At 40.5% G+C, this 26,127-nt stretch overlaps 1 protein-coding gene across 2 annotated transcripts in view; it reads left to right on the forward strand.

The window, feature by feature from the left end:
* The window catches only part of FRAS1 (Fraser extracellular matrix complex subunit 1), a 450,824-nt gene that overhangs the window by 346,196 nt on the left and 78,501 nt on the right, over nucleotides 1-26,127 (forward strand). For both annotated transcript variants that reach the window (XM_059065863.2, XM_067035878.1), the window contains 10 exons: nucleotides 1,395-1,642; nucleotides 7,342-7,490; nucleotides 7,677-7,839; nucleotides 9,556-9,691; nucleotides 13,053-13,243; nucleotides 14,465-14,618; nucleotides 15,841-16,104; nucleotides 17,959-18,147; nucleotides 19,544-19,663; nucleotides 19,940-20,119. In XM_059065863.2, the coding sequence (XP_058921846.1) occupies nucleotides 1,395-1,642; nucleotides 7,342-7,490; nucleotides 7,677-7,839; nucleotides 9,556-9,691; nucleotides 13,053-13,243; nucleotides 14,465-14,618; nucleotides 15,841-16,104; nucleotides 17,959-18,147; nucleotides 19,544-19,663; nucleotides 19,940-20,119 (1,794 nt within the window). The remainder of the gene's footprint in view (nucleotides 1-1,394; nucleotides 1,643-7,341; nucleotides 7,491-7,676; nucleotides 7,840-9,555; nucleotides 9,692-13,052; nucleotides 13,244-14,464; nucleotides 14,619-15,840; nucleotides 16,105-17,958; nucleotides 18,148-19,543; nucleotides 19,664-19,939; nucleotides 20,120-26,127) is intronic.

The following is a 26,127-nucleotide window of genomic DNA, read 5'->3' on the forward strand; positions in this document are numbered from 1 at the left end:
GGAGGGGGAAGGGTAAGCTGGGGCTAAGAGAGTAGCATTGACATATATACGCTACCAAATGTAAAATAGATAGCTAGTGAGAAGCAGCCACATAGTACAGGGAGATCAGCTCAGTGCTTTGTGACCACCTAGAGGGGTGGGATAAGGAGGGTGGGAGAGAGATGCAAGAGAGAGGAGATATGGGGATATGTGTATATGTATAGCTGATTCACTTTGTTATAAAGCAGAAACTAACACACCATTGTAAAGCAATTATACTCCAATAAAGATGTTAAAAAAATTTCTGGCATCCTAAGGGAACTATGTTAGGAGCATAACAGTCATAGCCCAGTTTCTTTACCATTATATTTAACCTATATTTGTATAATTAATATACGAGTTCTAAAAATATTTGTAAATTATTAGTTTTATTACTTTTTTAAGCCACATTACCACTAGCACCAGTAAATCACATTAATACAATGTTGAAAGAGAAGGCTTAGAAGATGAATACAAAGAATAAATAAGTTATTTTGTTTCATTATATAACATCAATTATGACAGTCAATAATCTATGAAGAAATAGAATTGAATAAAACATCCAAGAAGACCAGTTCCTCAATTGTGCTTGTGGAATCATTGGGACCCATGGCATTAAGTAGAATTTCTCGTAAAAAGGCTTCTGTGACCAAACAATTTTGATAAACTTTCATATTGGAGATTCTAGAATTCTAATGAATCCTGCTGTTAAAAATTTTTTATTTTTAATTTTGTTTAAACCTATTTTTCTTAAACATTTATGACCTTGACATTTTTTTTCACACCATACCTATCAGATCTATCACAAGTTAGTACTCTAGACTTACACAGTTTAGGTTTCTAACTTTAAATATATTTTTCAATTTCTAAGTGTTTTTTAGTTTTAAAAAACCTTATGTTCTCAATTAGAACAAAGATCTCTTACAGGTTTGTCTAGCATAATTTACCTTCTTAACTTTTTCAGTAAATCTTCAGTATCAAGATTAGATTCTAGAAGGGCTATCATAAAGAACAGAAGCATCTTCTTTATTCTCTAGAACGAAGAGTGATGAGTGAAGCTTACAGGCAGATTTTGGCTCAACATGATTAAAAACTTAAAAGAATTTTACAGCTATCTTCAGTGGAAGTAACTCCCTTGTAAAACAGTGAGGCTCCCACCTTGAGCCATGTTGAAGGACAGGCTCTATAACCCTTTTGCAAGGCTAGTATAAAGGGAATCTTATATTGGGTGGGTGGTTGGACTAATTAGCTTACAACTCCCAGAGTTTATGATCCTATATGTACTTTGAAATCCTGAGAACAAAGGTGTTATGGAAATGCAAAGCATTATTCCCAGAAGTAATTGGTTTTTTTGCAATTTGTTTTTTTCTTGAAAGGTGACACTTTCACATATGAGGATATAGAGGAAAATGTTCTGCAGTATCTACACGATGGATCCTCTGCCCGGGAGGACAGCATGGAGATCTCAGTTACAGACGGCATCTCAGCAGCAACGGTGGATGTGAGGGTGGAGGTGTCACTGTCCGAGGCCCGGGGGCCTCGGCTGGCTGCTGGCGCCTCTCTGAGCATCACCGTTGCCAGTAAAAGCACAGCTATAATCACTAGGTCACATCTTGCTTACGTTGTAAGTTCTTCTGTTTGCCTTTTTGTCCACTGTACCCTCTGACTAGGTGGACTAGAAAGGGATGCCATGGCTGAATATTTGGGCCATCAGACATATGGCCATAAAAGAACTTTTTTCTCCCCTTCCCTATCATTCTACTCTTAGGAATAGTTACACTCTTTATTGCAGCTGCTCCCACCATCTCCCAAGCAGACAAGTGAATGAGCAGAACGTTGATGAAATCCCTGTTTGTAGGGATGGGTGATTGTCACCTGGAAATAGTGCCAGTGTCAAAAAGCCCAAGTCCCCATATTTTAAGCTCCATAGATAATATTTCAAATGGGAATTTTAGGAGAAGAGCATTTTAGAAGAACTTACCTGGCCACTGACTAATAAGTAATGGTATTTCAGGGCCCACTTTTCTGAGAGAAAGCCTGCTTTTCACCAGCATCTGTCTCAGGTCCAGCTCTGGACAGAATGCCGGCATGCTCCTGTGGCAGGATTATTGACTCACCCTCCATCCAGTGCCCCAAGAGAAGCAGTGTGGTTCGGGGACTAAGGGTAGATTCAGGAACTCTGTTGTTTTTTCCACCAATCTGACCTTAATTTGATAAGTGATCCTGGCTAAATTAAACTCATCCTCTTTCCTTGACTTTACCTCTGGAGCTAAGGATAATGAGGATAATTAATTTTATTTTTCATTTAAGTATGATGTAAACAGATGTGAACTCTCCATGTAAAAATAATAATGAGTAGGGGTTTTTTTGTTTTTGTTTTTTGTTTCTTTTGCGGTACGTGGGCCTCTCACTGTTGTGGCCTCTCCCGTTGCGGAGCACAGGCTCCGGATGCGCAGGCTCAGCGGCCATGGCTCATGGGCCCAGCCGCTCTGCGGCATGTGGGATCTTCCCGGACCGGGGCGCGAACCCTTGTCCCCTGCATCAGCAGGCAGACTCTCAACCACTGCGCCACCAGGGAAGCCCAATAATGAGTAGTTTTGACAAATATGCTGAAAATAAGAATAATTGTCTGAATGGTAATCATTCTTAGTATTGAATTTTTCCTTTGCTAATCTTAAAATTTCCACCAATAACCTAGCATTTTTTTAAAAAACACTATATAGTTTTAAGTTATCCTTTTCTGAGCTGAATAGTCTGGCTATAAAATCTAGTCCTGAATACTAGCATTAAGATAAAGCATTGGCCTGGGAACAATTGCTTCAATTGCTTTTGCACAGATTTTCCCCTAAAATTGTCCTTTTTTAGATTATGGGAAACTGCATTACACCCTGATTCTTCTCATGGGTCAAGTATAGTTTCAGGACACCTTTGATTTTGTTTTTTAATTAACGGGTGATTCTTACCATAGGTTATGGTCTTTTGAATCTTATGAAACACGAATTCATAAAAATGTATGTATACAGATTTAATCAGTAGATCACCAAGGCTTGAAAAATGTTTGACAGACCAAAATAGGATTCCAGGAGCAGTTCCTTCCCATCAACTGCATATTATAAGCTGCAGATGAAAATGCAAGCCCATTGGCAACTGGACATGTATTTTCAGAAATTGATTGAATGTGAATTTACCCACTAGAGTGGAAAGACTCCAAAATAATTATCCTAGCTCACTGAAAGCATAGCATATTTTAAAGACTTAGCTAAGTTATACATTAACTTTCTCTGAAGGTTGTAGAAGAGTTTTGTACTTAATGTCATGGGGAAGATTTTTCTAGACATGCATAGTTAGTGAGTTTGCTGTGAACATCCAGAAAAGTTGAAAAAGCCATCTGAAACCCTGGTCATAAATGGAGCAGAATATAAAAAGATAGGAACAGGTGAGCCTGTTCTTAATTAGAGTATCATGAACTGCAAGAGGGTTAAGTGATGTTGGGAGAGACAAAAGGCAAAAGTGGGATTCTGTGTGATTTGCTTCTTAATGGTGGTTTCCTATACACAATTTGCTATGTACTGCAAGAAAACAAGTAAGGAAGGGGTGGTATGGCTTTTAGAGTTGGAATGAATGGGTTCTAATCTAAGCTCATCACTTTTACTAGTGTAATAACCCTTGACAAGTCACTAAACTCCCTAGGGCTCAGTTTTCTCATTTGTAATATGGAGAGGATGATATAAGATTAATCTTAAATAGCTAATAGATTTCTATGCACCAGCCAAAAATACACTAATTCAAAATAAGATACCATCTATAATTCAAAATAAGATACCATCTATAATAATATTACTTAACACATATTAGGTATAAATGTAACAAAATTGATGCTATGACTGACTATAAAGAAAATTTAAAGGAGTCACTTGACAAAGTTTTAGAAATAAAAGGAGAATTTACCAGGGGGCCATATAGAAGGTCAATAGAATGATAGCATTTCTATTCATAAGCAAAAATAGCTAGTTAATGTAACTAAAAAGATGATACCACTTATAATAGCATCACAAAAATTATATTCTTTGGACTAAATCTAACAAAAAATGGACAATACTTCTACAGGGAAAATTGTAATACTTAATTAGTAGATGTTTAAAAAGCACTAAATAAATGACAAAGATATGCCATATTCATGAATAGGAAGATTTAGTATCAAAGAGATAGCAATTCTCCCACAAGTGATCTTTCCATTCAATTGAGTTCCAATCAAAAGCCTGGTGGACTTTTTATGATCTTGATAAGCTGATTCTACACTATATAAGGAAACAACAAAGGGCCAAAATTCTGAAAACAAATGACAGGAGGGCAGGGGCTTGCCCTGGCAGGAATCAGGATTCATTATAAACCTGCGCTATTTAAAGCAGTATACACTGGTATATACTAGAGAGTCCAGAAACAGACCCACACTTGGGACTGTAATATAAAACAACTATAGCAAGCTAGATCAGTGGAAACAGGAGAAACTATTTAAAACATGAATCTGTACAAAATTACTATTCATATGTAAAAAAAAAGACTACTGCTACCTCATACCCTACACAGATATTAACTGTAGCAAATCAAGACTTAAGTGTCAAGTAAAAGTGTACAATGTGTACAATTCTTTATAGCATATAGGCAAATATTTTCATGATATTGGGGAAAGGAAGAATTTCTTAAACTAGAAACAAAAAGTGCCAACTATAAAGAAGAAATTGATAAATTTGACTATATTAAAATTAATGTTCTCCCAAACACACCATAAATACAAAAGAACAAACAAGTTACAAATTGGAAAAAGATATTTATTTACAACACATGCAACCAAAAATAACAAAGAAAATATAAAGAATGTCTGCAAATCAAGAATACAAAGATAATCGATTTGAAAAATGAACAGAAAACATCAGCAGGAATTTCAGAAGAGGAACCCATAGGGCCAATAAACATAAGGAGAGACATTCACCTTTTTAGACATCAGGGAAAGCAAGTTAAGACTATATCCCATTTAATACCAATTCAATTGGCAAAAATTTTAAAGTATGAAAATACCAAATGTTGGAGAGGAAATAGATCTACAGGAGGTTCTTTGTTAATGGAATTGTAAATTGGAACAACTCTGGGAAAGAATTTGGCCTTGTCTTGTGAGGATGAATGTCCATATACCCTAATTGTTCCTCTCCTAGATTCCTATTCAAGAGGCACTTTCACAAGAATATATACAAGAATGTTTATAGCAATACTATTTGTAACAGTAGTCTATTTGTAATAGCAAAAATATTGAAATAAACCAAATGTCCATCAGCATCAACAGGATATCTTGTGGTGTACTTTATGGAATATTAGAGAACACTCAAAACACATGAACTATAGCTGCACAAAACAACATTAATGGACCTTAGCAGTCTGCTACTGAGTAAAAAGAAAAATAAATTCCACAAGAGGAGTGTCTAACTCCCTTTTCTTAAGTTAAAAAAAAACTGAAGCTACTTTATAATACTATTTCAAACTATATCAAGAAATTCAAAGAAATAAGAAACAAGATCCAGGGTGATGGTAGGCCCAGGGACAGGATAAAAGAGGAGCTCATACATAAATGTTAATCATCACAGTTCTAGTCCTTTGTTGAATGTTGGGTCAATAGATGTATAAATAATGAAAAGAAAATTTAAAAGGGAATGAATACAAAATGGGTGAGAGGGCTTTGAGTAGAAAAATTACATAAGAACAAAGTCTATATTCTTATGAATTTTTCACCCACGGTATCTTGGACATCCCAAAATCGTAATTTTCTTTAAATTATGACAGCATTTTCAGAAAAAAAAAAAATCCAAATGATATCACACTGTTTCAAACCCAACAGTCATTTGAGATTTGAAAATTTATAAGTTGTGCCTGACATGAAATTTGCATTTCTTTGCCAAATTTACCAATGTGGAATTTAGAAGCTGTTCATTCTAATCAAGAGCCAGGAGCTCTGTCCTTGTAGTTTATCACCATCTCAGAAGATAATACCTTAAAACTCTTGGCTGTCTTCTAAAAATTCCCTCTTAGAGGATACTCACAGTAATATTAGGAAGTAGTCTTTTGGAAGCCTGCATATTGTATTTGATAACTCATGTAGAAAAATAGAGAAACTTTTAAGGAAAAATTTAGGGGAAATTTTCTGAAGTTTTGCAGCTTCGATTAATTTGAGATTCCTTCCATGCTGTTATCAAGTGATGTGAAGAAATATGGAAAATTCTGTGATCTTGCACTGAAGCTCTGAACTGTCAACTTACAAAGGTCTCTGGGGATAGAAATGAGAGCTGACAAAACCTGCTGCCCCAGATCACCAGGCAGCCGTGCTCATATCCCTGATCTCATACCTCAACTAACTGTACAACATAGCCATGCAAATTTGCATGTGAAAATACACTTCGCTATGCAGTATTTATTTTCATTGTTGCTGTGGTAAAGTGTAAAGTGCCCTCATGTTCACAGCCAGCTGCTCTAAAAAATGAATGACTCAGGGAACTTTCCAAGAAGTTGTTGCCTCCCTCCTAGATATTTCCAAAAATATCCTTGAAGAAAGAAGAAATTGTTCATTAAGACATTTAATTATTGTCCATGTAGAAACACAGAAAGCCAATTTTATTTCTCAATAAACAGTGCAGAGGAAAGGGAAATAAATGGTCTTGTTAATATAGGGCATCTTGGGGGTTGAACATCCATAGGTTTGGTCCAGGTAGAATGAAATCCATAATTTCCTAAATTCTTTTGTTAAACTAAAACTTTTATCATGTTAAATATTACTTAAAGTGAGTCCTTGGCTAAGCTAAATACCTTCCATTCTTTGTTTCACAGAATTTTAAAATTGTTGTTATCATATGTTATAGTGGAATTTTACCCGTTTCTAAAAAGCAAACTATTCTTAGAAACTAGAAGAATCCTACAACTGTGTTTCTAGAAGGATGACATATTTCTGACTGTGTTTTGCTCTTCACTAGATGCTTGTAATAAAAACAAAACCCTGTGTGGCTCTTATAGTACCCATAGGGCATCTCTTTGTTTTACGCCCTATACCTAAAGTGCATTTCCTACTATTATCTTGAGCTACTCTTCAAAGAAGACATTATCAAAAAGACATTTTAGGAGGAATAAATACTGGGATTTTCATGCAGTTTAAATGGTGTTGCTTTATCGCAAAGGGAAAGAGATTTTTCCATTTAGTAGAGAAGGGAGCACCCGAGATCTTTACTGGAAATATTGATTCCTGCAAACGTGCATTCATGTCTTGCCTCATATTTGCCTAATTAGGATGATTCTTCCCCCGACCCAGAGATCTGGATTCAGTTAAGTTCTCTGCCTGTGTATGGTGCTCTCTTAAGAACCTCAGGACCTGAGGTGGAAGAACTCTCAGAGGTTTCCAATTTCACAATGGAAGACATCAACAACAAGAAAATTAGGTATATAACCACCTGGTGTTACGTGACAGAATTGTTTTTAATTGTATTAAAATATGTAAGCAACTAACCAGTAGCTCCCTTGAAAGATTATGTTACTTCTGGCCCCATTGTTAAACAAAGATTCAGTCATCTTACTTGACCTGTCGGTGTAGTTCATTCATTCTGTTCTTCTCTTGGCCTTTGTAGGTACTCGGCTGCATTTGAGACCGGTGGTCATCTGGTTACTGACAGCTTCCACTTCTCTGTCTCTGATTTGGACCACAACCGCCTGGACAATCAGAGGTTTACCATCAGGATCACTCCCGTCAAGGATCCACCCCAAGTCATTGCTTTTGCTGACCTTATCACCGTAAGCAGTTCAGATCAATGAACTGTGGGTGCTGTAGAGAGCAGGAGTCTGTGGCAGTGTGAATGAAGGATTTCTACCTAAATTGGCTGTCAAGTCCTTCCCCTCAAATATCTAGGCAATAGTATCAAGATACGTATGGCTTTCAAGCACCAGTTTTTCAAAACGTATGAAAATAATTACATGCAGAAGATCAAATCATTATATCCACATTATTTAATTAGTCAACAAGTATTTCTGTGCCAGACGTAAATCTAGATGTGGACAGTGTTTTGTATACTATGCTAGATGTATATAGCAGTAGGAGTAGGAATGTATCTTTGAGTTTATAGTCTAATGTCTGCAGCAACTAAAACATAGGGATATGGACAGTGTCCCCAGCTCCCTTTTTTTTTTTAAATTTATTTAATTTATTTATTTTTGGCTGCATTGTGTCTTCCTTGCTGCGTGCGGGCTTTCTCTAGTTGTGGCGAGTAGGAGCTACTCTTTGTTGTGGTGGACAGGCTTCTCATTGCGGTGGCTTCTCTTGTTGCGGAGCTCGGGCTCTAGGTGCACAGGCTTCAGTAGTTTTGGTGCGTGGGCTTAGTTGCTCCGCAGCATGTGGGATCTTCCCAGACCAGGGATCAAACTCGTGTCCCCTGAATTGGCAGGCAGATTCTTAACCACTGCGCCACCAGGGAAGTCCCAATTTCCTCATTTTTAAAGTGTTACTATTCCTGTTACATAAAGGATTACTCTGATGATTAATAAAGTAGCACTAAAAAACCCCAGTAGAGTACTGGCTCATGGTAGGGATTCCATAAAAGTTAATTCACTTTCCTTGTTCTGCTCTATGTACATACCATAATGACAAAAACTCAGGATTCCTGGTTTTGTTGAACAACTGAAAATTCATAAAACTGAGTTGTTTCTAAATGGTTCTGATATTCCACCCTTTTTTGTTGTTTCATGTCCACACTTCGGGGCAATCGTTTGGACCTTCCCCATTCCCAGAGTCAGACTGACCTTCCACTTTGTAACTTGTAGATCTTCCTATATTTAGCCAATAGTCATTCAGAAGTAAACGGCTTCATATCCAGCAGGCTAGCAAAAAACACTAGGGTCAGATTGCAAAGTAAGCATACAAAACAGGGCCCTAAAGGAAAAAGGTAGCTGGAGCAACTGCTTTTACTCATAACCGATTTATTTTCCTCCTTGACAGTAAGATAAGCACTAGCTTTCAGGTATGGTGAGCCCTTTCTTCCTGCACACCTATAAACATACACTATCATGGGAAAATTGGGACTTCCTGCTGGGAACTCCTATAGGACAGAGCTACCCTCGTAATATCCAAGGGAGGACTGGAAGAATCATTCTGTAGCTGTGGGCTTTTGAACGTTGATACGGAAGGAAGGCAGCCATCCTGTCGTGCAGCTGTTCCAAGGTAGGTGATTAGAATGGGCCAGAGCTGCTTTACAACCAGATCCATCATGGAAGGAAGCACAACTTTGAAGGGAAACACGGAAGACACCGTGTCTGAGCGTAGCTTCGAGAGGCGCTGAAGGATTGCCTGGTCCCAGCAGCTCGAACATTCCTCATCTCGTTCATAGAGGATCTGCCTCCTAAAAGAAGTGGAATTGGTACTGGAAGGTCACCCCAGGCAACTCTTTTCAATTCATGTCCTTTTATTGCAGTTACGTGCAACCGCCCAAGGACTCTCTCCAATCTTTTCTTTCTTAGGTTGAGGAGGGAGGGAGAGCCCCACTCTCATTTCACCATTTCTTTGCTGCTGATGATCAGGACAGCCTCCAGGGTGACGCCATCATTAAACTAAGTGCCCTGCCCAAGTATGGCTGCATCGAGAACACGGGGACAGGTAACAGCAGTAGATTGACTCTAGAGTTGTTCCAGACCTGGAGAGAAGGGAACGTGGAGGTGGGTAACTGTCTGCAATTAACCTGGATATGGAGAACTAAAGAGGGAATGGAACCATTTCAAAGAAATTGAAGGAGGGAAGGTTTCATTGACTCAACAAAAATTGAGTGTTTCCTGTATGCCAAGCACTCTTTTAAGCACTGGGGATATATCAGTAAACAAAACAGACAGAAACCCCTACTTTCATGGTGCCTTAGATCCTGGTGGGAGGAGACAGATAAGAAACCTAATAAATGAAAAAACTGTGTAAGACGTCAGGAGGTCAATCAGTGCTATGGGAAAAACTAGAGCAGGGGGAGGGGATTTGGAGTGCCAGCAATGGGGACGCAGGGACTTGGGGATTGCACTCGGAATTGAGTGTCAAGGAAATAAAATTTTCCGTCCTTTTATTGTGAGGCAGCTGCAGTTTAGCTGAACCATAGCTTACGTCTCAGCTTTTTCTAAGGATATGACATGAATTGAAATGCATGCTTGTCTCTCTGTGACCCTCTCCTCAACATCCCTCTCCCCCCCCCCACCTACCCTGGACCCACTGCCCTTGGTGATTATCACAGAGAAGAGGAGGGGAGAGGGTGGATACTGTCCACAGGTCTGCTGAGACCACAGTGACTGACGGTTGAGACAGGAATCTCAGTGAGATTCCTGAGTGCCAGCGCTTGGCTCTAACGGGTGTGCAGCTAGCAGCTCCCACAGAGAGGCCAGTGACTGAAGGCATCTGTGACCACCGTGGTGCCTGGGATTTGAGCCTGGTTACCAGAAACTCATTTAGCAGGGGTCATGTTTTCCTATAGAAAATGTTGAGTCTTTTCCCCATGCTCTTAGATTTGTTTATTGCTGAGTTAGATTTATCTCAACAAATGTTTATACAGTGGATGTAAAGATGAATAAGACGCAGCCCCTGCCTCTGAGTGGGAGACAGATACGAAGACTGATAAATTACAATCATGAAACGCCAGGACAGGGAAAGGAGGAAAGCACCGATAAAGGACATAGGACAAAACAGTTACTTTTGCCTGTAAAGGCAAGAAAGTCGGAGGAAGCAACATTTGAGTCGGAACTTGAAGTGTCAGTGAGATTTGCTGTGGACAGAGGGAAAATGGCATTTCTCACAGAGGGAAGAGCACAGGCAAAGGTGGGGAATCATGAAAGGATGGTTGCCCCCCCCCCCCCGCCCGCCTTCTCTTCTCTCCAGGTGATTTCTTATTAAGCTTTTTTTAACATTGTTTTATGCTAACCTGGAGTACATGCAGAAGTGAAATTTCTGGCAAGCCTCAGCCTCTCTTAAAGTGGTTCTCAGACTTTAATGTGCATAAGACTCACCTGGAGGGCCTGTGCAAACACAGTTTCCTGGGCAGCAACCCTAGAGTTCCTGTTTGAGAAGGCTGGTGAGACCCATGCGTTTGCATTTCTCACCAGCTCACAGGTGAGGCCATTACTGCTGGTCCACACTTGGAAAACCATTGCTCTACATTACTATGAACCTGGAAGTAAGGAAAAGACGTTCGGGGGGCAAATAATTATTCCAAGGCACATCGTATAAGGACCCACCCTTAGCTCCATGGGAGTTCAGAACCAAGTCTGTTTTATACATATGAAACTAGCTACCTAGATTCAGAATTCAGCTGATCAGAAGAACATCTTCTTAAAAACATTAGAAGTACCTTTAAGTTCATACTGGCAAGATGGAAGAAACAGAATAATCATATTGTCTGGTATGAAATCTAACAGGGTGGATAATCTACATTCCTTTAGTACCAGCACAGCCAGGGCAGGGCCCACCTTGATTACCTGTCAGGCCTCTCTGTGTTCCAGTGCAATGCAGTAATAGATGTTCATGATGATAGCCTGCACACATCAAGAACTATTTAATTTGCACATAGTATATTCTATTTAAGAAGGCAAGGAAGAACATTAGTGAGAGTGATTTATGTGAAAAAATAGAAGGTGCAGTTTTTAAAATTGAAAGGACTGGTGCTTAAAGCTTCAGTGGCAGGTTCACTTGTTGAATAGCTTATTTTCTAAGACAGAAAGTAAGTCATTATTCTATTCAAGTATATTTTTAGGCACTATTTACTTAGGCTATTTTTGACCCAAATAAAGATACTATATTTCTTATATTTACAGTGATCAAAGGAAAGAGAAAATAAAATTTGAAGGAATTATAGCAATTCCTTTTGGAAACCCTGAACTGTATGCCCCAGGGATTATCAGGTCACTGATCACTTAGAGCCCTCTATTCTTCTGGTGTCAAGAGGAATCATATCTGAGGGGTAAAATTTAAGAAAATTCATGTCATTGAAAAAAATAATATTTGTCTTGAATTCTTATTTCAAACAAATTATAAGTGAAGCATTTTCATTCCTAGTCTTTACATTGGGAGGTAAATGAAAAATGACCCTGTCTGCAATCTAGGAAGTCAATGGCCTTTTAATATATGACCTAATCTTTGCAAAGGACCATGAAAGAGGGAAAGAGAAAGCTTTTCGCTTTCAGATCTTCTATCTACACTTTTCTTTGTTGATGTATATGCAGGGAGTGTTTGAAGACACAGGGGTTTCTTTTTTCTCCTCTCTTTAGAAGAAAATGTAACAATTTAAAATCAATCAATTACAGAGACTTAGACCAAGTAAGAGACAAGTCATCCATCATTTAGACAGTGCTTACTCTTTCCCTTGGCCTTTGGGGTTGGGATGAAAAGAAGAGGTAACCAGAGCCGGCACTGAATGGTACTTGAGCATCTCAGTACCTGAACTGCACCCGAGCTCTGGATGGTCCCTGAGCATCACAGTAGCCCTGGTGTCTCATCCCAGGGGCTGAGCACTAGCCCATGCAGAGGTTTCCTTAAGGAACTGAATAGTCGAATGAAAACATGCTTAAGGAGATGTTTCTTAGATAAAAAGGTATGCAGTTAACCTTTTCTTGTGTAAAGAAAGAAGGTTCCTCTTGCAGAGTGGTTTTGAAATTGACTAAAGCTTAAGGTAAAACCTTTACTGTTGTATCAATACTTGTCCCATGACTTATTTTATCAAATATTTCTAACAAAACAACCACTGATTCTATGATCTATGAAATAATAACATTCAGAGTGCTTTCATACATGTTATCTCATTTGATTCCCATTTGTAGATGAAAAATAGTGGGGAAACTGGGATCCCACCCCAAGTCTGCCAATTCCACTCTCCCACCTTTATTCTCAAACATATTTTCCTCTTCTGTTGATAGTGCTGTCAGGCTTTCTGGTTCAGCCCAGGAAGCAGGAATTGATGGATCAAGGTAAAAGTTCCCTCTTGCTGTTGATGCAGGTGATCGATTTGGCCCTGGAACTACCAGTGACCTAGAAGCATCATTCCCTCTTCAAGATGTCCTGGAAAACTACATTTACTACTTTCAGAGTGTTCATGAAAGCATTGAGCCAACCCATGATATTTTCAGTTTTTATGTAAGTGATGGAAACAGTCGATCAGAAATCCACAGCATCAATATCACCATCGAGGTAAAGACTTTGGAAGTTGGATAAGTTGGGCCTTTGACCACAATATCCCACCATTAGATAGCTTTATGTGAACTCAAAAGCAAAGAAGATTGGGTTTGACCTTGAATTTTAGAGGTCAGTTTTAAAAATATAACCCTGACCTTTAGGAAACTTGTAGAATTAAGGCTGGCATTTGGGGATGGTCTGACTTGGAAATCGGAATTTCCATTTCAGAGTAAAATCTATCTGTTCTGTGTGAAAACAGCTTGTGAGGGTCAGACAGAGAAACCTTGCCAGTCTCATATTAGGTGAAAAATAGCATATGCTTATTTTTCCCAGAAATTATTGTATGTGGTTCTATGTGCATACTTGCCTTTTCTTATATTTTTTAGTGCATTTATTCATTACACTGTAACATGAAAGAAATGAGTTCCTCGATGCTGTATTTATTCTCATTTGAGCAACTACATAGGCTTGCTCTGTCACCCCAAAGAGAGAGATAAAAGATAAAAATCAGGATGGAATGCCCTCTGCCTTGAGAAAATAAAACATGGCACTCTGGGCACCGTTCAGGGACAGTGGTTGAGGGGTGCTGGCACAAGGATGGGGGTCAAGGAGATATCTTTAGACACCCACAGGTTCAAATATGTGTCCTCCTACAGGTACTGTGCCATGCTTAGGCTTCTAAGACTGTTCTGATTTCAAATAATGTGCCCTTTTATCTCCCAAATATACTTGTCTAACCACATGTCCATATTTTTGGTCTGGAAAATGTCATCCTTGTACCTATGGAAAATACCTGAGAAGATTTCTGTAGCATGTCCATCATTGTCTTTTCAAGGGGATATTTGGTTTGTGTGACCTGCTCGCATTCCAACCTAACCATTTTGAGTGGGAATTAACGATGGTGACATATTAGATACAAACTACTATGCATAAAATAAACACCAAGGACCTACTGTATAGCTCAGGGAACTATATTCAATATCTCGTAATGATCTATAGTGGAAAATAATCTGAAAAAATATATCTATATAACTGAACCTCTTCGCTGTATACCTGAAACTAACACAACTATATTTCAATAATAATAATAATAACAATAAAGACAATGACACGTTACATGCTATTTTGGTAGTGAAAGTTAATGTGGTGGTGTTACTTTCTCTGAATAATGCATGTCTTTTTTTTTCTTCTTAAACCAGTATCTGTGTGAGACTTAATATTTTATGCTTTAATCAGAGGAAGAATGACGAGCCTCCCAGAATGACCTTGCGGCCCCTTGGCGTGCAGCTGAGCTCGGGAGTGGTGATAAGCAATTCTTCTTTAAGCCTGCAGGACCTGGACACTCCAGATAATGAGCTGATTTTTGTGTTGACAAAAAAGCCTGGCCATGGTAGGACACAACTGCTACGGGCAGCTTCTTAATTGAGGTGCCCAATGGGTTATTAGAATAAACACATAGATGTCAGCTGATGATTCCTTTGCCTTGCTGGTGTGTAGTCTGTTCTTTGCATCAAAGTATAATCAAATTCACAGCTAGCTAATATTCTTTAGGGTCACAGTAGACTCTGGTTGCTCTGAAAGCCTGAATCCTGGGTAATTGGTGTCTCTGGAATTCAATTTCAGCTGTTTTCTTGCTTTTTAATGTAAACTCAGGCAAAACAAGTTTTCAGAATCTGCACAGCCTCTTCTCAGAGTAGGCATCATTGCTTGATCATCCTGGGCCATTGCATGCAAGGAACAGCATAGCAGCCTTGAAATTAATCACAAAAGGTGTTCACTTCAGGTTAGAGGCGTGGTATAGACATCTTTATGAGCTTGTTCCTTTTGCAAAGAAAGCACTTTTCCTGATTAAACCAGAAGTTTAGAAAACCACCATGAGACTCTTCTACATACTTCTTTTCTAAGTGCCATCCCCCTAGTATTAGCTAAAGCTCTGTAGCTTTCATCTCCCAAGTGGTATCTTAGTCCATCCTAATGGCTATTGGCCTTTTGAAGATGAAACTGTTGTTGATGGAGAGCTAGCAGGTGAGGTTGTTGGTCATTGCATTTTAGCTTGTCTTCATCCACTTTCACTTTCTTTAATGAAGCACTTTAACTGTCCCTCTGTGGTACACGTGACCTTGAAAACAGAAAAATATGCCTCAGCCCAAAGATGCTTAGTGTCTTTCTGAATTTAAAAGGAATTTAAAACATATTCCTCTCTCCCATCCCAGATGCCCCAGGCGGAAGGCAGCAAGTGGAGAGTGCTATTTTCACCCTGCAGAAGGTGAAAATAAGGTTTAGATAATGAAGTGAATTTGAATTCATGGAGAAAGATTTGATTCCTAAGCCACCATATTACTGTATCCATCTGTGTCTCCTTAAGAGATTTTTAACTGGGAAAAGCAGAACTTTGTCTTCTTTATTTGGAGATGAGGCCATAGAGCAGCACCCTGTACTTCTATGTAAAATGCTGATTTCTTGGTCACTTATTTATGTGCCACCATGAGCCTCTGAGGGGCTTGGCATTCTACCCAGGCTCAAGCAGTCGACAAAATCAGACAATGTTTTAGTGCCATATATATTATACCATTGTTTCTTTCTTTCTTTCTTTTTTTCGCTTCCTTCCTCAGGTCATCTGCTCTGGAGGCAAACTGCTTCTGAGCCTCTGGAGAATGGGAGGGTTTTGGTCCAGGGCTCCTCCTTCACCTACCAGGATATCCTGGCCGGGCTGGTTGGGTACATGCCTGGTGGTCCTGGTGTGGCAGTGGATGAGTTCCGGTTCTCCCTCACTGATGGAATCCACACAGACACAGGGAGGATGGAGATATACACAGAGCTGCCTACAGGTGACACCCCCCACTTGGCTGTAAACCAAGGCCTCCAGCTGTCAGCAGGTACCACAGGGATGGAAGAGAGTGGCCGTGGTTTCTTCTTTGTTGGTGTGCAGTACTTCCTTCCATGTCAGCTCAGCTCTGCGGGAGGATCTTAAGCTGGGTGTGCAGAATCTGGGGAGACTAGTGTTGGGGAAAACTGTTGTTTTGGGGACACTAAGAGTTGTGAATGACAAATGTGAAACCTCTGAAGTTCTTTGGACCTCTGTCTGTGAATTTGAGAAAAGATTGAGAAGAGCTTATAGTATTCCCAAGGTCCACAAAAATCTTCATCTATCCAACTACTCGTAGGCCCAGGCCTCTTAGAACATTGCTACTGCCCAACCAACCCCATGGAAACAAACAACAAAATCTAGCAGGATTTTCAAGTTGCTTATTTAAAAAAAAAAAGGAATGGAGGGGCAATTGGGAAGTCATCATGCACTAAGAGAGATTATGTAAATAATTGAGAACCATTAGACATGGTGTTCTAGTGTCTAATGTTCACAATTTTACTTGTGGATAAGCAACACTGAAGGACCTGTGACACATGTCAGTCTTGGAGTCCGTTTGCAGTAGAGAATTACTTAGAGAGTGGGCTTTTTTTCCACAGAGCATCTGTGTCCCATTGGAGTTCCATTTGCTTGTTTATTCTTAGTTTCACATGTATTTTGTAGTGAAAAATATATGGTATAATGGTATTTGAAAATTTGGAGATTCCCAAAGGTCTCAAGTATTAGGTATGGGACTTAACTTTGCCCTATTTACAAGCTAATAAGTTATCCTCTTACTGTTTCATGGATGCTGGTAGAAGACATGAGATTCCTTGGTCAGAGACAAAGTACTTTGTGACAGCATAGCAGACAGCATTGCCAAGAGCAATTTTGTATCTATTCGCAATGCCCTCCGAGTCCCATGGGGGTGATGCGGAGGGCCCAGGTGAATACCTCCGTGTGCAGTGTAATGCATTACAGAAGAGGAACACTGAGCTTGGGGAACTCCCCATGTTATAGTAGCCATAAGCAAGCCTGATCTGTGTCCCAGAGGAAGATGTCACCTCATCCCTCAGGGTTACTCGCTGAGAATGGCCTGGGTAATGAGTGGTCTGGCCTTGCATTCTTGGCATTACCCAGCAAGAACATGCAGGGGCACTCAGGGCCCATGGTGGATTGCCACTCCAGACACTAGGATGTATTGCACGTGAGTGACCAGGACCTACTTTATCAGAATTTACTATTTTTAATGTGAGAAAATGGCTGGAGAGGAAAGCGAGGGCGAAGACCCTGAGAAGACGTGTTTTCCAGGAAACAGTGCCTTGTCTCCGTCCCCAACACCTGTTCAAGCCTTCCAGGGCCCAGCGCTCAGGTCTCCCTGCTCTGTAACCCTCACCATATATTCTGTCTTGAGGAACAATGATTCTGACTATTCAGTCTGAGAGGGCAACAGATATGTTTGGGAGTTTATGTAAAGCTGTTTTCTAATGATTTGGTGATCCTTAAGGAAATAAATTAGGTCCCAGCAGGTTTCATCATAGGTCTGGGAGTCATTTATATCACAGAACTAGGAGTTATTACATAGATCTAGATACTAATTGAAAGGTCACAGGCGTAGGGCGAGCACAGGTAGAGAGTGAAAGTGGATCAGAAGAGAAAAGGGGCTCAGATCTAAACTCAAGGCGTGATTAGCAAATTGGGAAGTTGGGACTATTCACTTAATGGAAATTAAACTTTATTCAGCTGGAAACAGCAGGGCAGGCAGCTGATACTTCCTTAGACCAGAGAGTGTGTGTTAATTTAGTCTCCAGTCTCCTAAAGTCATTTGACGTCCTATTCAAAAGCAACGATGGGAAATGACCTAATCTATCCCATTCTCTTCCAGGGTCCGTAGCGCCCATCACAGAACAGCATTTGAAAGTGACAGATACTGACTCAGATGACCATCAGGTGATGTACATCTTGAAGGCAGATCCTGGTGCAGGGCGCCTGCAGTTGGTAAAGCATGACAGCCTGGAGCAAATCTCCGTTAAAGGCCCCATCCAAAGTTTCACCCAGGCTGACATCAGCCAAGGTCAGCTGCTTCTCTTCTGCCAACCCAGACTTCCAGAAACTCCACCCCCAGTAGTCAAATGAGAGTTAAGTGCCTGGTAGCCTATGGCAGCAAACTGAGCACTTTTGTTTTGAAGTAAGAGCTGAGTTATAGCTTCATTTATTCTTTCTTGTCTCCTCAATTTTTTTGGTTTTGCAAAAAACTCTCCTTCTTGGCTAAAACGTGTTCATGCTTTGACATAGCATTGATGAAATTGGGGGCTATTATAGATGAAAAAATCATTTTTACTTGCTATGATGCTAAAAATGGGTGTGAGAGAGAGAGGAAAAAGAAGTGAATTGGGATGGATTAAGGTGAAAATTATGCCTGCCTTCCAGCTCCCCAAAGAGCACAAGTTAATGAACTAAGCAAAATGGAAGGGCATAAATTGGAGCTGCCTGAGGGAGATTACATAGCTCATCCCTCCTCCAGGAAATGCTGATGTAATGTAAAAGCATAAATGTTAAATGCTACATAGTTACTGTACAGTGCTTTCAGGGGTAAAAAAGGAAAGGAAGTTACATATTTGGGAGGAAAGTAATCCAGCGTCATGTAATGATGTGCAGTTCCATTTAGAGGTGGAAATGTGTCCCCCTAGGAGCAGAAAGTCCCGTCTGCACTAACGCCCCAAATTGATAGCAGCCAAAATCTCATTAGACATGTTTAGTGAAGGGAGTAGAATAAGTCCTTAATTATTCCATGCCTCAGTGTCCCGTTTTAGAATATGAGAGCAGGCACCTCTTCCTAGATGTTTGGCTCTCTCTTCATTGCTAGGTACTTATAAGTGATGCTGTGGGTTAACAAAAGTGTCATATGTTGCATTTTTCCCTTTGGATCCATTTGACTTCTAGGTAGAGTTTATTTATTTTGTTCATCTATTTCTTTGTTGGTTGGTTATATCCAGTGTCTTTCCTAAAATGAATGAAGGCTGTACTGAGAAATGGGAGTGACAGCTTCTGGGAGAATGTGGGCTGCAGCTCTCTGTCCTCTTGCCCTGTGACATGGATATTTAACAGGGTCACACCAATGACGTGGGTCCGGTCAGTGCACGTTTTCCACGTGGGCAGTTTTGCTGATCTAGTTATTCATGAGACTTCTTTAGGGTCTTCCACAGATGCCAAGCCTCAACTGTAAGCAATGCTACTTGCTGCTTAGGATGATTTTATCATGATGGAGTCATTGATGAGGAGGAAGTTGCTAGTGGGAGATGAAAGGGAGGAAATGAAAATATTAGATTAAAATGTCAAAAGCAATGTCTAAGTGAGAAGGGGTTAACTGATTCACTGGTGTGAATACCAGCTGACTTCTCAGCTGATGTTTCAGAAATAAGGGCAGAAAACACTAATAGCAAATTTTGATTTTCTTGTCCTTGTTACAGGCCACGTAGAATACAGTCATGGAAAAGGAGAATCTGGCGGGAGCTTTGCTTTTAAATTTGATGTGGTTGATGGAGAAGGCAACAAATTGATTGGCCAGTCATTTTCCATCAGTGTTTTGGGTAAGGGAGCACTGGGTTTCTAAAAGTCCTCCAGCAGTTCTGAGGTTGTATGGTACACACTGTGCTCGCCTTGAGGCTTGAGCCTTTCCTTTAGGCGCTCATGTGGAAATCTGGAATCCTATCCTGTCTGTTGTGCGAAGCCGTGGCTCCTTGATACACTCTCTGAGGGACAGGCCTGTAGATTATTCCGATCTTACCCCTGGACACCAGGCCCAGAATTGAAGAAAGGAGGCTAAAAATGATCCCATTTCAGATCACTCTTTCTGATATTTTCAGAAGGCAAATCCCCACCAGTCATCACCACCAATAAAGGGCTGGTCTTGGATGAAAATTCGATGAAGAAAATCACCACTCTGCAGCTCTCTGCCACTGACCAGGAGACGGAGCCTGCAGAACTGATCTACAGAATCACGAGAGAGCCCCAGCTGGGCCACCTGGAACACACAGCATCACCAGGTAAGCCCATCGTCTCTGACTTCATCAAACCAAAAGCTGGGATTTAGGAAGTGCTGGGGGGCAGCCACACTATGTGTACACATTCACCTTGAATCTGCCTTTGTTAGTATTTATTTTTGGCATCACTAGTTCTGACCATTATCTACTGCCTTGCATTATACTTAGAACAAAGTATGCTCAATAATTACTTACTGGAAGTTGAATTAAAAATTACAATTTGATATAAACAGTCTTGGCTCCATAACTAGAATTCAGCAAATAGCAAGTGAGCATGCATGTTGAGTAAGACCTTGGTTTAGCTGCTACAGAGGGAAAAAAAAAAAAAAAGATAAATAAGATATAACCACAACCTTTAGAGTCCTCTACTGGATAAGATAAGGAACCTCTGCATATAATCATACATAAGGGAAGAAGATAGCAGGTATTTTAAGAACTGTATAAACCTGCTATCACAGGAGTTCAAAAGTGAAAGAGGCTACATCGGGTGTGAAGGTGCAAAGAGGTGGCATTTAACAGTGCACTTGAAAGACAGAATTTGGGCTGACAGAAATTGTGTTATTTCCAGAGATAGGAACAGCATGTGGGCACATTCCAAAAATTATGAGAGGACCAGTTTTGCTAAAGCATATGTTCTGAAAATAGTAGTTGATTGGGCTCATGGGTAGATTGAGATTTTTATGGAGGGTCTTCAGAGTGGCGATCGGTAATCCCTATTTAATTCAATAGGCAATAGGGAATCACTGCAGAATTATGAACAGGGAGGGGAAGGGAAATTCATCTAGTGTCCAACAGAATGAACTGAAAGAAAAAGGAGGCAGTGCCATTGGGTAGGAAGTTTCTCATTTGGACAGATGCAAGCTAGTGAGGCTTCATGTGGAGGGGCAGCAGTGAGAATAGTGAGATGAGAATAATATAAGAGATTATTCCTGGTACCTCGTAAGTATCCAGTAAACAGTAGGTGGTGGAAGGAAGGAAGGAAGCAAGCAATTAATTTCAGGAGGAGAACCTATAGAACTTGGCAGCTTGAATGGATGTGAGGGATAAGAGATATTTGCTGAATAAACAACCTAAAGGTAGAATTGTCTTTATATGGTCCATCATAGAAGAAGTGTCAGCTTGCAGGAAGTTTAGATCATTGTTTTCTTTGGATTTAAGGTTACAGATTCTTCATTCATTCAACCACGGAAATAGCAAAACAGAGAAAGTACTTGCCCTGATGCTGGGAATCAGATAGTAAGCAAACAAGCAAACAAATACATCATATGTCAATGGTGATGAGTTAGGGGGTGAAATGAGGGCTTTATTGGGGTACAGGGAGCAAGGAGGCGAGGGAAGGCCTCCCTAATAATAAGATGACCTATGAGCAGAGATCTGAAGAAAGTGAGGGAGCCGGCCATGCTGACACGTAAAGGAAAGAGCATTCCAAACAGGGGATTGGCGAGTGTCAACGTCCTGAGGTGGGATCAGCCAGGCCTATCACATTCCAGATGCAGCAAGGAGACCAAGTATGGCTGGGGCAGAGTGAGTGGAGGAGAGAGTGGGGATGCATGGAGGACCGCCCTGGAGGGGGAGCCGGTGGAGGTGAACATGTGGGTCCAGCGTGGTGGTGGAGGAGGGAGTTATGTGTATGGTGGGAGGGCATGGGGAAGGATGGACAGATTGGCCAAAATCCCTAATGCAAATTAAAGCCAGTGCCCTCCCCTTTTGTCCCAGAGTTCCTGGGGGCAGTATGCAGATCAGCACTCCCAAGACCTTAGCTGCTTGAGATACCTGGTAAATCATTCATGAGCTAATTGCTTCTGCCAGAATTCTGTCAGGTTGCTGATTATATCTCTCCAAAGATGAAAGGGCAGACTCTCGGCTGTTGTGTTGGGCAACTGCATTTACACAGCACAGAGCTCCAAAAGGCTCGGAGCTTCACACAAGGCACTGCCAGCTGCTGGTAGGTCCCAGCCCTGGCTCTTCTCTGACCCCCAGGCTGTTGTTGAGTCCTGTGTGAGGCTGCCCCAAATTCGCTTTTTCTGTCTTTACAGTCTCAGCCTTCACTGAGCTTAAATCCTGGACGCCAAAACCAGGCCAGCACTGCTCAGGGTACCACCCATAGGGGATCACACTTCTCCCTCCTCTTGGGAAAGCAGCCTCCCGAAACAGAGGGAGGGGCACTTTCTTCACCTGCCCTTTCCCACCAGGCTTGACTTCCTAATCCACATTCTCTCCCACCACCACCATTTTTTCTCAATCCTCCTGTTTCTAGAGATTCTAAGTAGACCAGATAGGAAGATCTTGACTCTTGGGGGCCACTCTCCATCTCTGATGGAGCTGGGCTTCCCTGCCCTTCCCACACCATCAGCACCACAGTCCTTTCTATAGCATTTAGTCAGCATTCTCTCCTTCCCTGTCTCTCCTAAGTGGAACTGTATTCATGAATTCAATTCTTTTTAAATGTCAAAGCTCTCCCTTCAGAGGAAGTCCATGCTCATTATGGACCACCTTTCTGAAGGCAGCTGGCTACAGCTTGGAGAAAAGCACCTCACCCCATTTGTCTCCGTGGGTAAGGATGGGTCTACCAGGAGCTGAGGCTGGGCTGGAGCTTGTTTCCAAGAAGAGCAGAACAGCTTCTAGACCAGTGTCTCTAGTGCAGGCACTGAGACATTTGGGGATTGGATGCCTCTGGGAATTATCATTTGCCACCAGTGCCTGCAGACATCCTCTTGATGGTTAACTATGAAGTGCACTTAGCCTTATGCCATCTCTCTTAGTCAGCTGATTGTGATTATTCTCTTTAGATAGAAAAGGTGTGATGGTCCTCTTTTCTCCCCTCAAGGAGTCACAGAGAGCCATGGGAACCTTCCACCAACAGTGTCCATGGGAACCGTGTGGAAGACAGACACGCACCTTCTCCCACAGAGGAGAGCCACATGAGGCTCTAGTCCCTGTGTGGGCTCTTTGCAGGGTTGAGGGGCCCACACCCTCATGTCAGTGACCCTAAGGACCCTCTTATTCTTGGGAAATTAGAGTAAGGAGTTATATTATCAGGATAGAAGCTAAGCTGCTGGAACAAAGAGACTGCAAAATACAGTACCTTCCACAAGAAGTTTATTTTTGCTCACAGCAAAATCCAGAGGCAGGTGGCCCAAAACATACTGTCATCATCCCCCAACCAGCAGCCAGGGAGGAAAGACCAGGGGTGCCCACATCCATTTCTTTTCCAGGAGTATTACTGGAAGAACCTATACCCTTTTTTTTTTTTTAAGTCATCATTTTTTTTAACATCTTTATTGGAGTATAATTGCTATACAATGGTGTGTTAGTTTCTGCTGCATAACAAAGTGAGTCAGCTATATATATACATATATCCCCATATCCCCTCCCTCTTGCGTCTCCCTGCCTCTCACCCTCCCTATCCCACCCCTCTAGGTGACCACAAAGCACCGAGCTGATTTCCCCTTGCTATGCAGCTGCTTCCCACTAGCTATCTATTTTACATTTGGTAGTGTATATATGACAATGCCACTCTCCTACTTTGTCCCAGTTACCTTTCCCCCTCCCCGTGTCCTCAAGTCCATTCTCTACATCTGTGTCTTTACTCCTCTCCTGCCCCTAGGTTCTTCAGAACTTTTTTTTTTTTTTTTTTAGATTCTATATATATGAGCTAGCATACAGTATTTGTTTTCCTCTTTCTGACTTACTTCACTCTGTATGACAGACTCTAGGTCCATCCACCTTACTACAAATAACTCAATTTCGTTTCATTTTATGGCTGGGTAATATTCCATTGTATATATGTGCCACATCTTCTTTCTCCATTCATCTGTTGATGGACACTTAGGTTGCTTCCTGGCAATTGTAAATAGTGCTGCAGTGAACATTGTGGTGCATGATTCTTTTTGAATTATGGTTTTCTCAGGGTATATACCCACTACTGGGTTGGCTGGGTCATATGGTAGTTCTATTTTTAGTTTTTTAAGGAACCTCCATACTGCTCTCCATAGTGGCCGTATCAATTTCCCTTCCCACCAACAGTGCAAGAGGGTTCCCTTTTCTCCACACCCTCTCCATCATTTATTGTTTGTAGACTTTTTGATGATGGCCATTCTAACTAGTATGAGGTGATACCTCATTGTAGTTTTGATTTGCATTTCTCTAATGATTAGTGATGTTGTGCATCCTTTCATGTGTTTATTGGCAATCTGTATAGCTTCCTTGGAGAAGTGTCTATTTAGGTCTTCTGCGCAGTTTTGTATTAGGTTGCTTATTTTTTGGATATTGAGCTACATGTGATGCTTGTATATTTTGAAGATTGATCCTTTGTCAGTTGCTTCATTTGCAAATATTTTCTCCCATTCTGAGGGTTGTCTTTCGTCTTCTTTATGGTTTCCTTTGCTGTGCAAAAGCTTTTAGGTTTCATTAGGTCCCATTTTTTGTTTGTTTGTTTTTATTTCTATTTCTCTAGGAGATGGCTCTAAAAGGGTCTGGCTGTGATTTATGTCATATAATGTTCTACCTATGTTTTCCTACAAGAGTTTGATAGTGTCTGGCCTTACATTTAGGTCTATAATCCTTTTGTATACAGTGTTAAGGAGTGTTCTAATTTCATTCTTTTACATGTAATTGTCCAGTTTTGCCCGCACCACTTATTGAAGAGGCTGTCTTTTCTCTTTTGTATATTCTTGCCTCCTTTATCAAAGATAAGGTGACCATATGTGTGGGGGTTTATCTCTGGGCTTTCTATCCTGTTCCATTGATCTATATTCTGTTTTTGTGCCATACCATACTGGCTTGATTACTGTAGCTTCATAGTATAGTCTGAAGTCCAGGAGCCTGATTCCTCCAGGTCCGTTTTTCTTTCTCAAGATTGCTTTGGCTATTTGGGGTCTTTTGTATTTCCATACAAATTGTGAATTTTTTTGTCCTAGTTCTGTGAAAAATGCCATTGGTAGTTTGACAGGGATTTCATTGAATCTGTACATTGCTTTGGGTAGCATAGTCATTTTCACTATGTTGATTTTTCCAATCCAAGAACATAGTATATCTCTCCATCTGTTTGTATCGTCTTTAATTTCTTTCATCAGTGTCTTATAATTTTCTGCATACAGGTCTTTTGTCTCCTTAAGTAGATTTATTCCTAGGTATTTTATTCTTTTTGTTGCCATGGTAAATGGGAGTATTTCCTTAATTTCACTTTCAGATTTCTCATCATTAGTGTACAGGAATGCAAGAGATTTCTGTGCATTAATTTTGTATCCTGCTACTTTACCAAATTCATTGATTAGCTCTAGTAGTTTTCTGGTAGCATCTTTAGGATTCTCTATGTATAGTATCATGTCTTCTGCAAACAGTGACAGTTTTACTTCTTCTTTTCCTATTTGGATTCCTTTTATTTCTTTTTCTTCTCTGACTGCTGTGGCTAAAACTTCCAAAGCTGTGTTGAATAAGAGTGCTGAGAGTGGGCAACCTTGTCTTGTTCCTGATCTTAGTGGAAATGGTTTCAGTTTTTCACCATTGAGAATGATGTTGGTTGTGGGCTTGTCATATATGGCCTTTATTTTGTTGAGGTAAGTTCCCTCTATGCCTACTTTCTGGAAGGTTTTTATCATAAATGGGTGTTGAATTTTGTTGAAAGGTTTTTCTGCATCTATTGAGATAATCATATGGTTTTTCTCCTTCAGTTTATTAATATGGTTTATCACATTCATTGATTTGCATATATTGAAGAATCCTTGCATTCCTGGGGTAAACCCCACTTGATCATGGTGAATGATCCTTTTAATGTGCTGTTGGATTCTGTTTGCTAGTATTTTGTTGAGGATTTTTGCATCTATGTTCATCAGTGATATTGGCCTATAGTTTTCTTTTTTTGTGACATCTTGTCTGGTTTTGGTATCTGGGTGATGGTGGCCTCATAGAATGAGTTTAGGAGTGTTCCTCCCTCTGCTATATTTTGGAAGAGTTTGAGAAGGATAGGTGTTAGTTCTCCTCTAAATGTTGGATAGAATTTGCCTGTGAAG

Source organism: Kogia breviceps, chromosome 6 (genome assembly GCF_026419965.1).
Source record: "Kogia breviceps isolate mKogBre1 chromosome 6, mKogBre1 haplotype 1, whole genome shotgun sequence".
NCBI lineage: Eukaryota > Metazoa > Chordata > Mammalia > Artiodactyla > Physeteridae > Kogia > Kogia breviceps.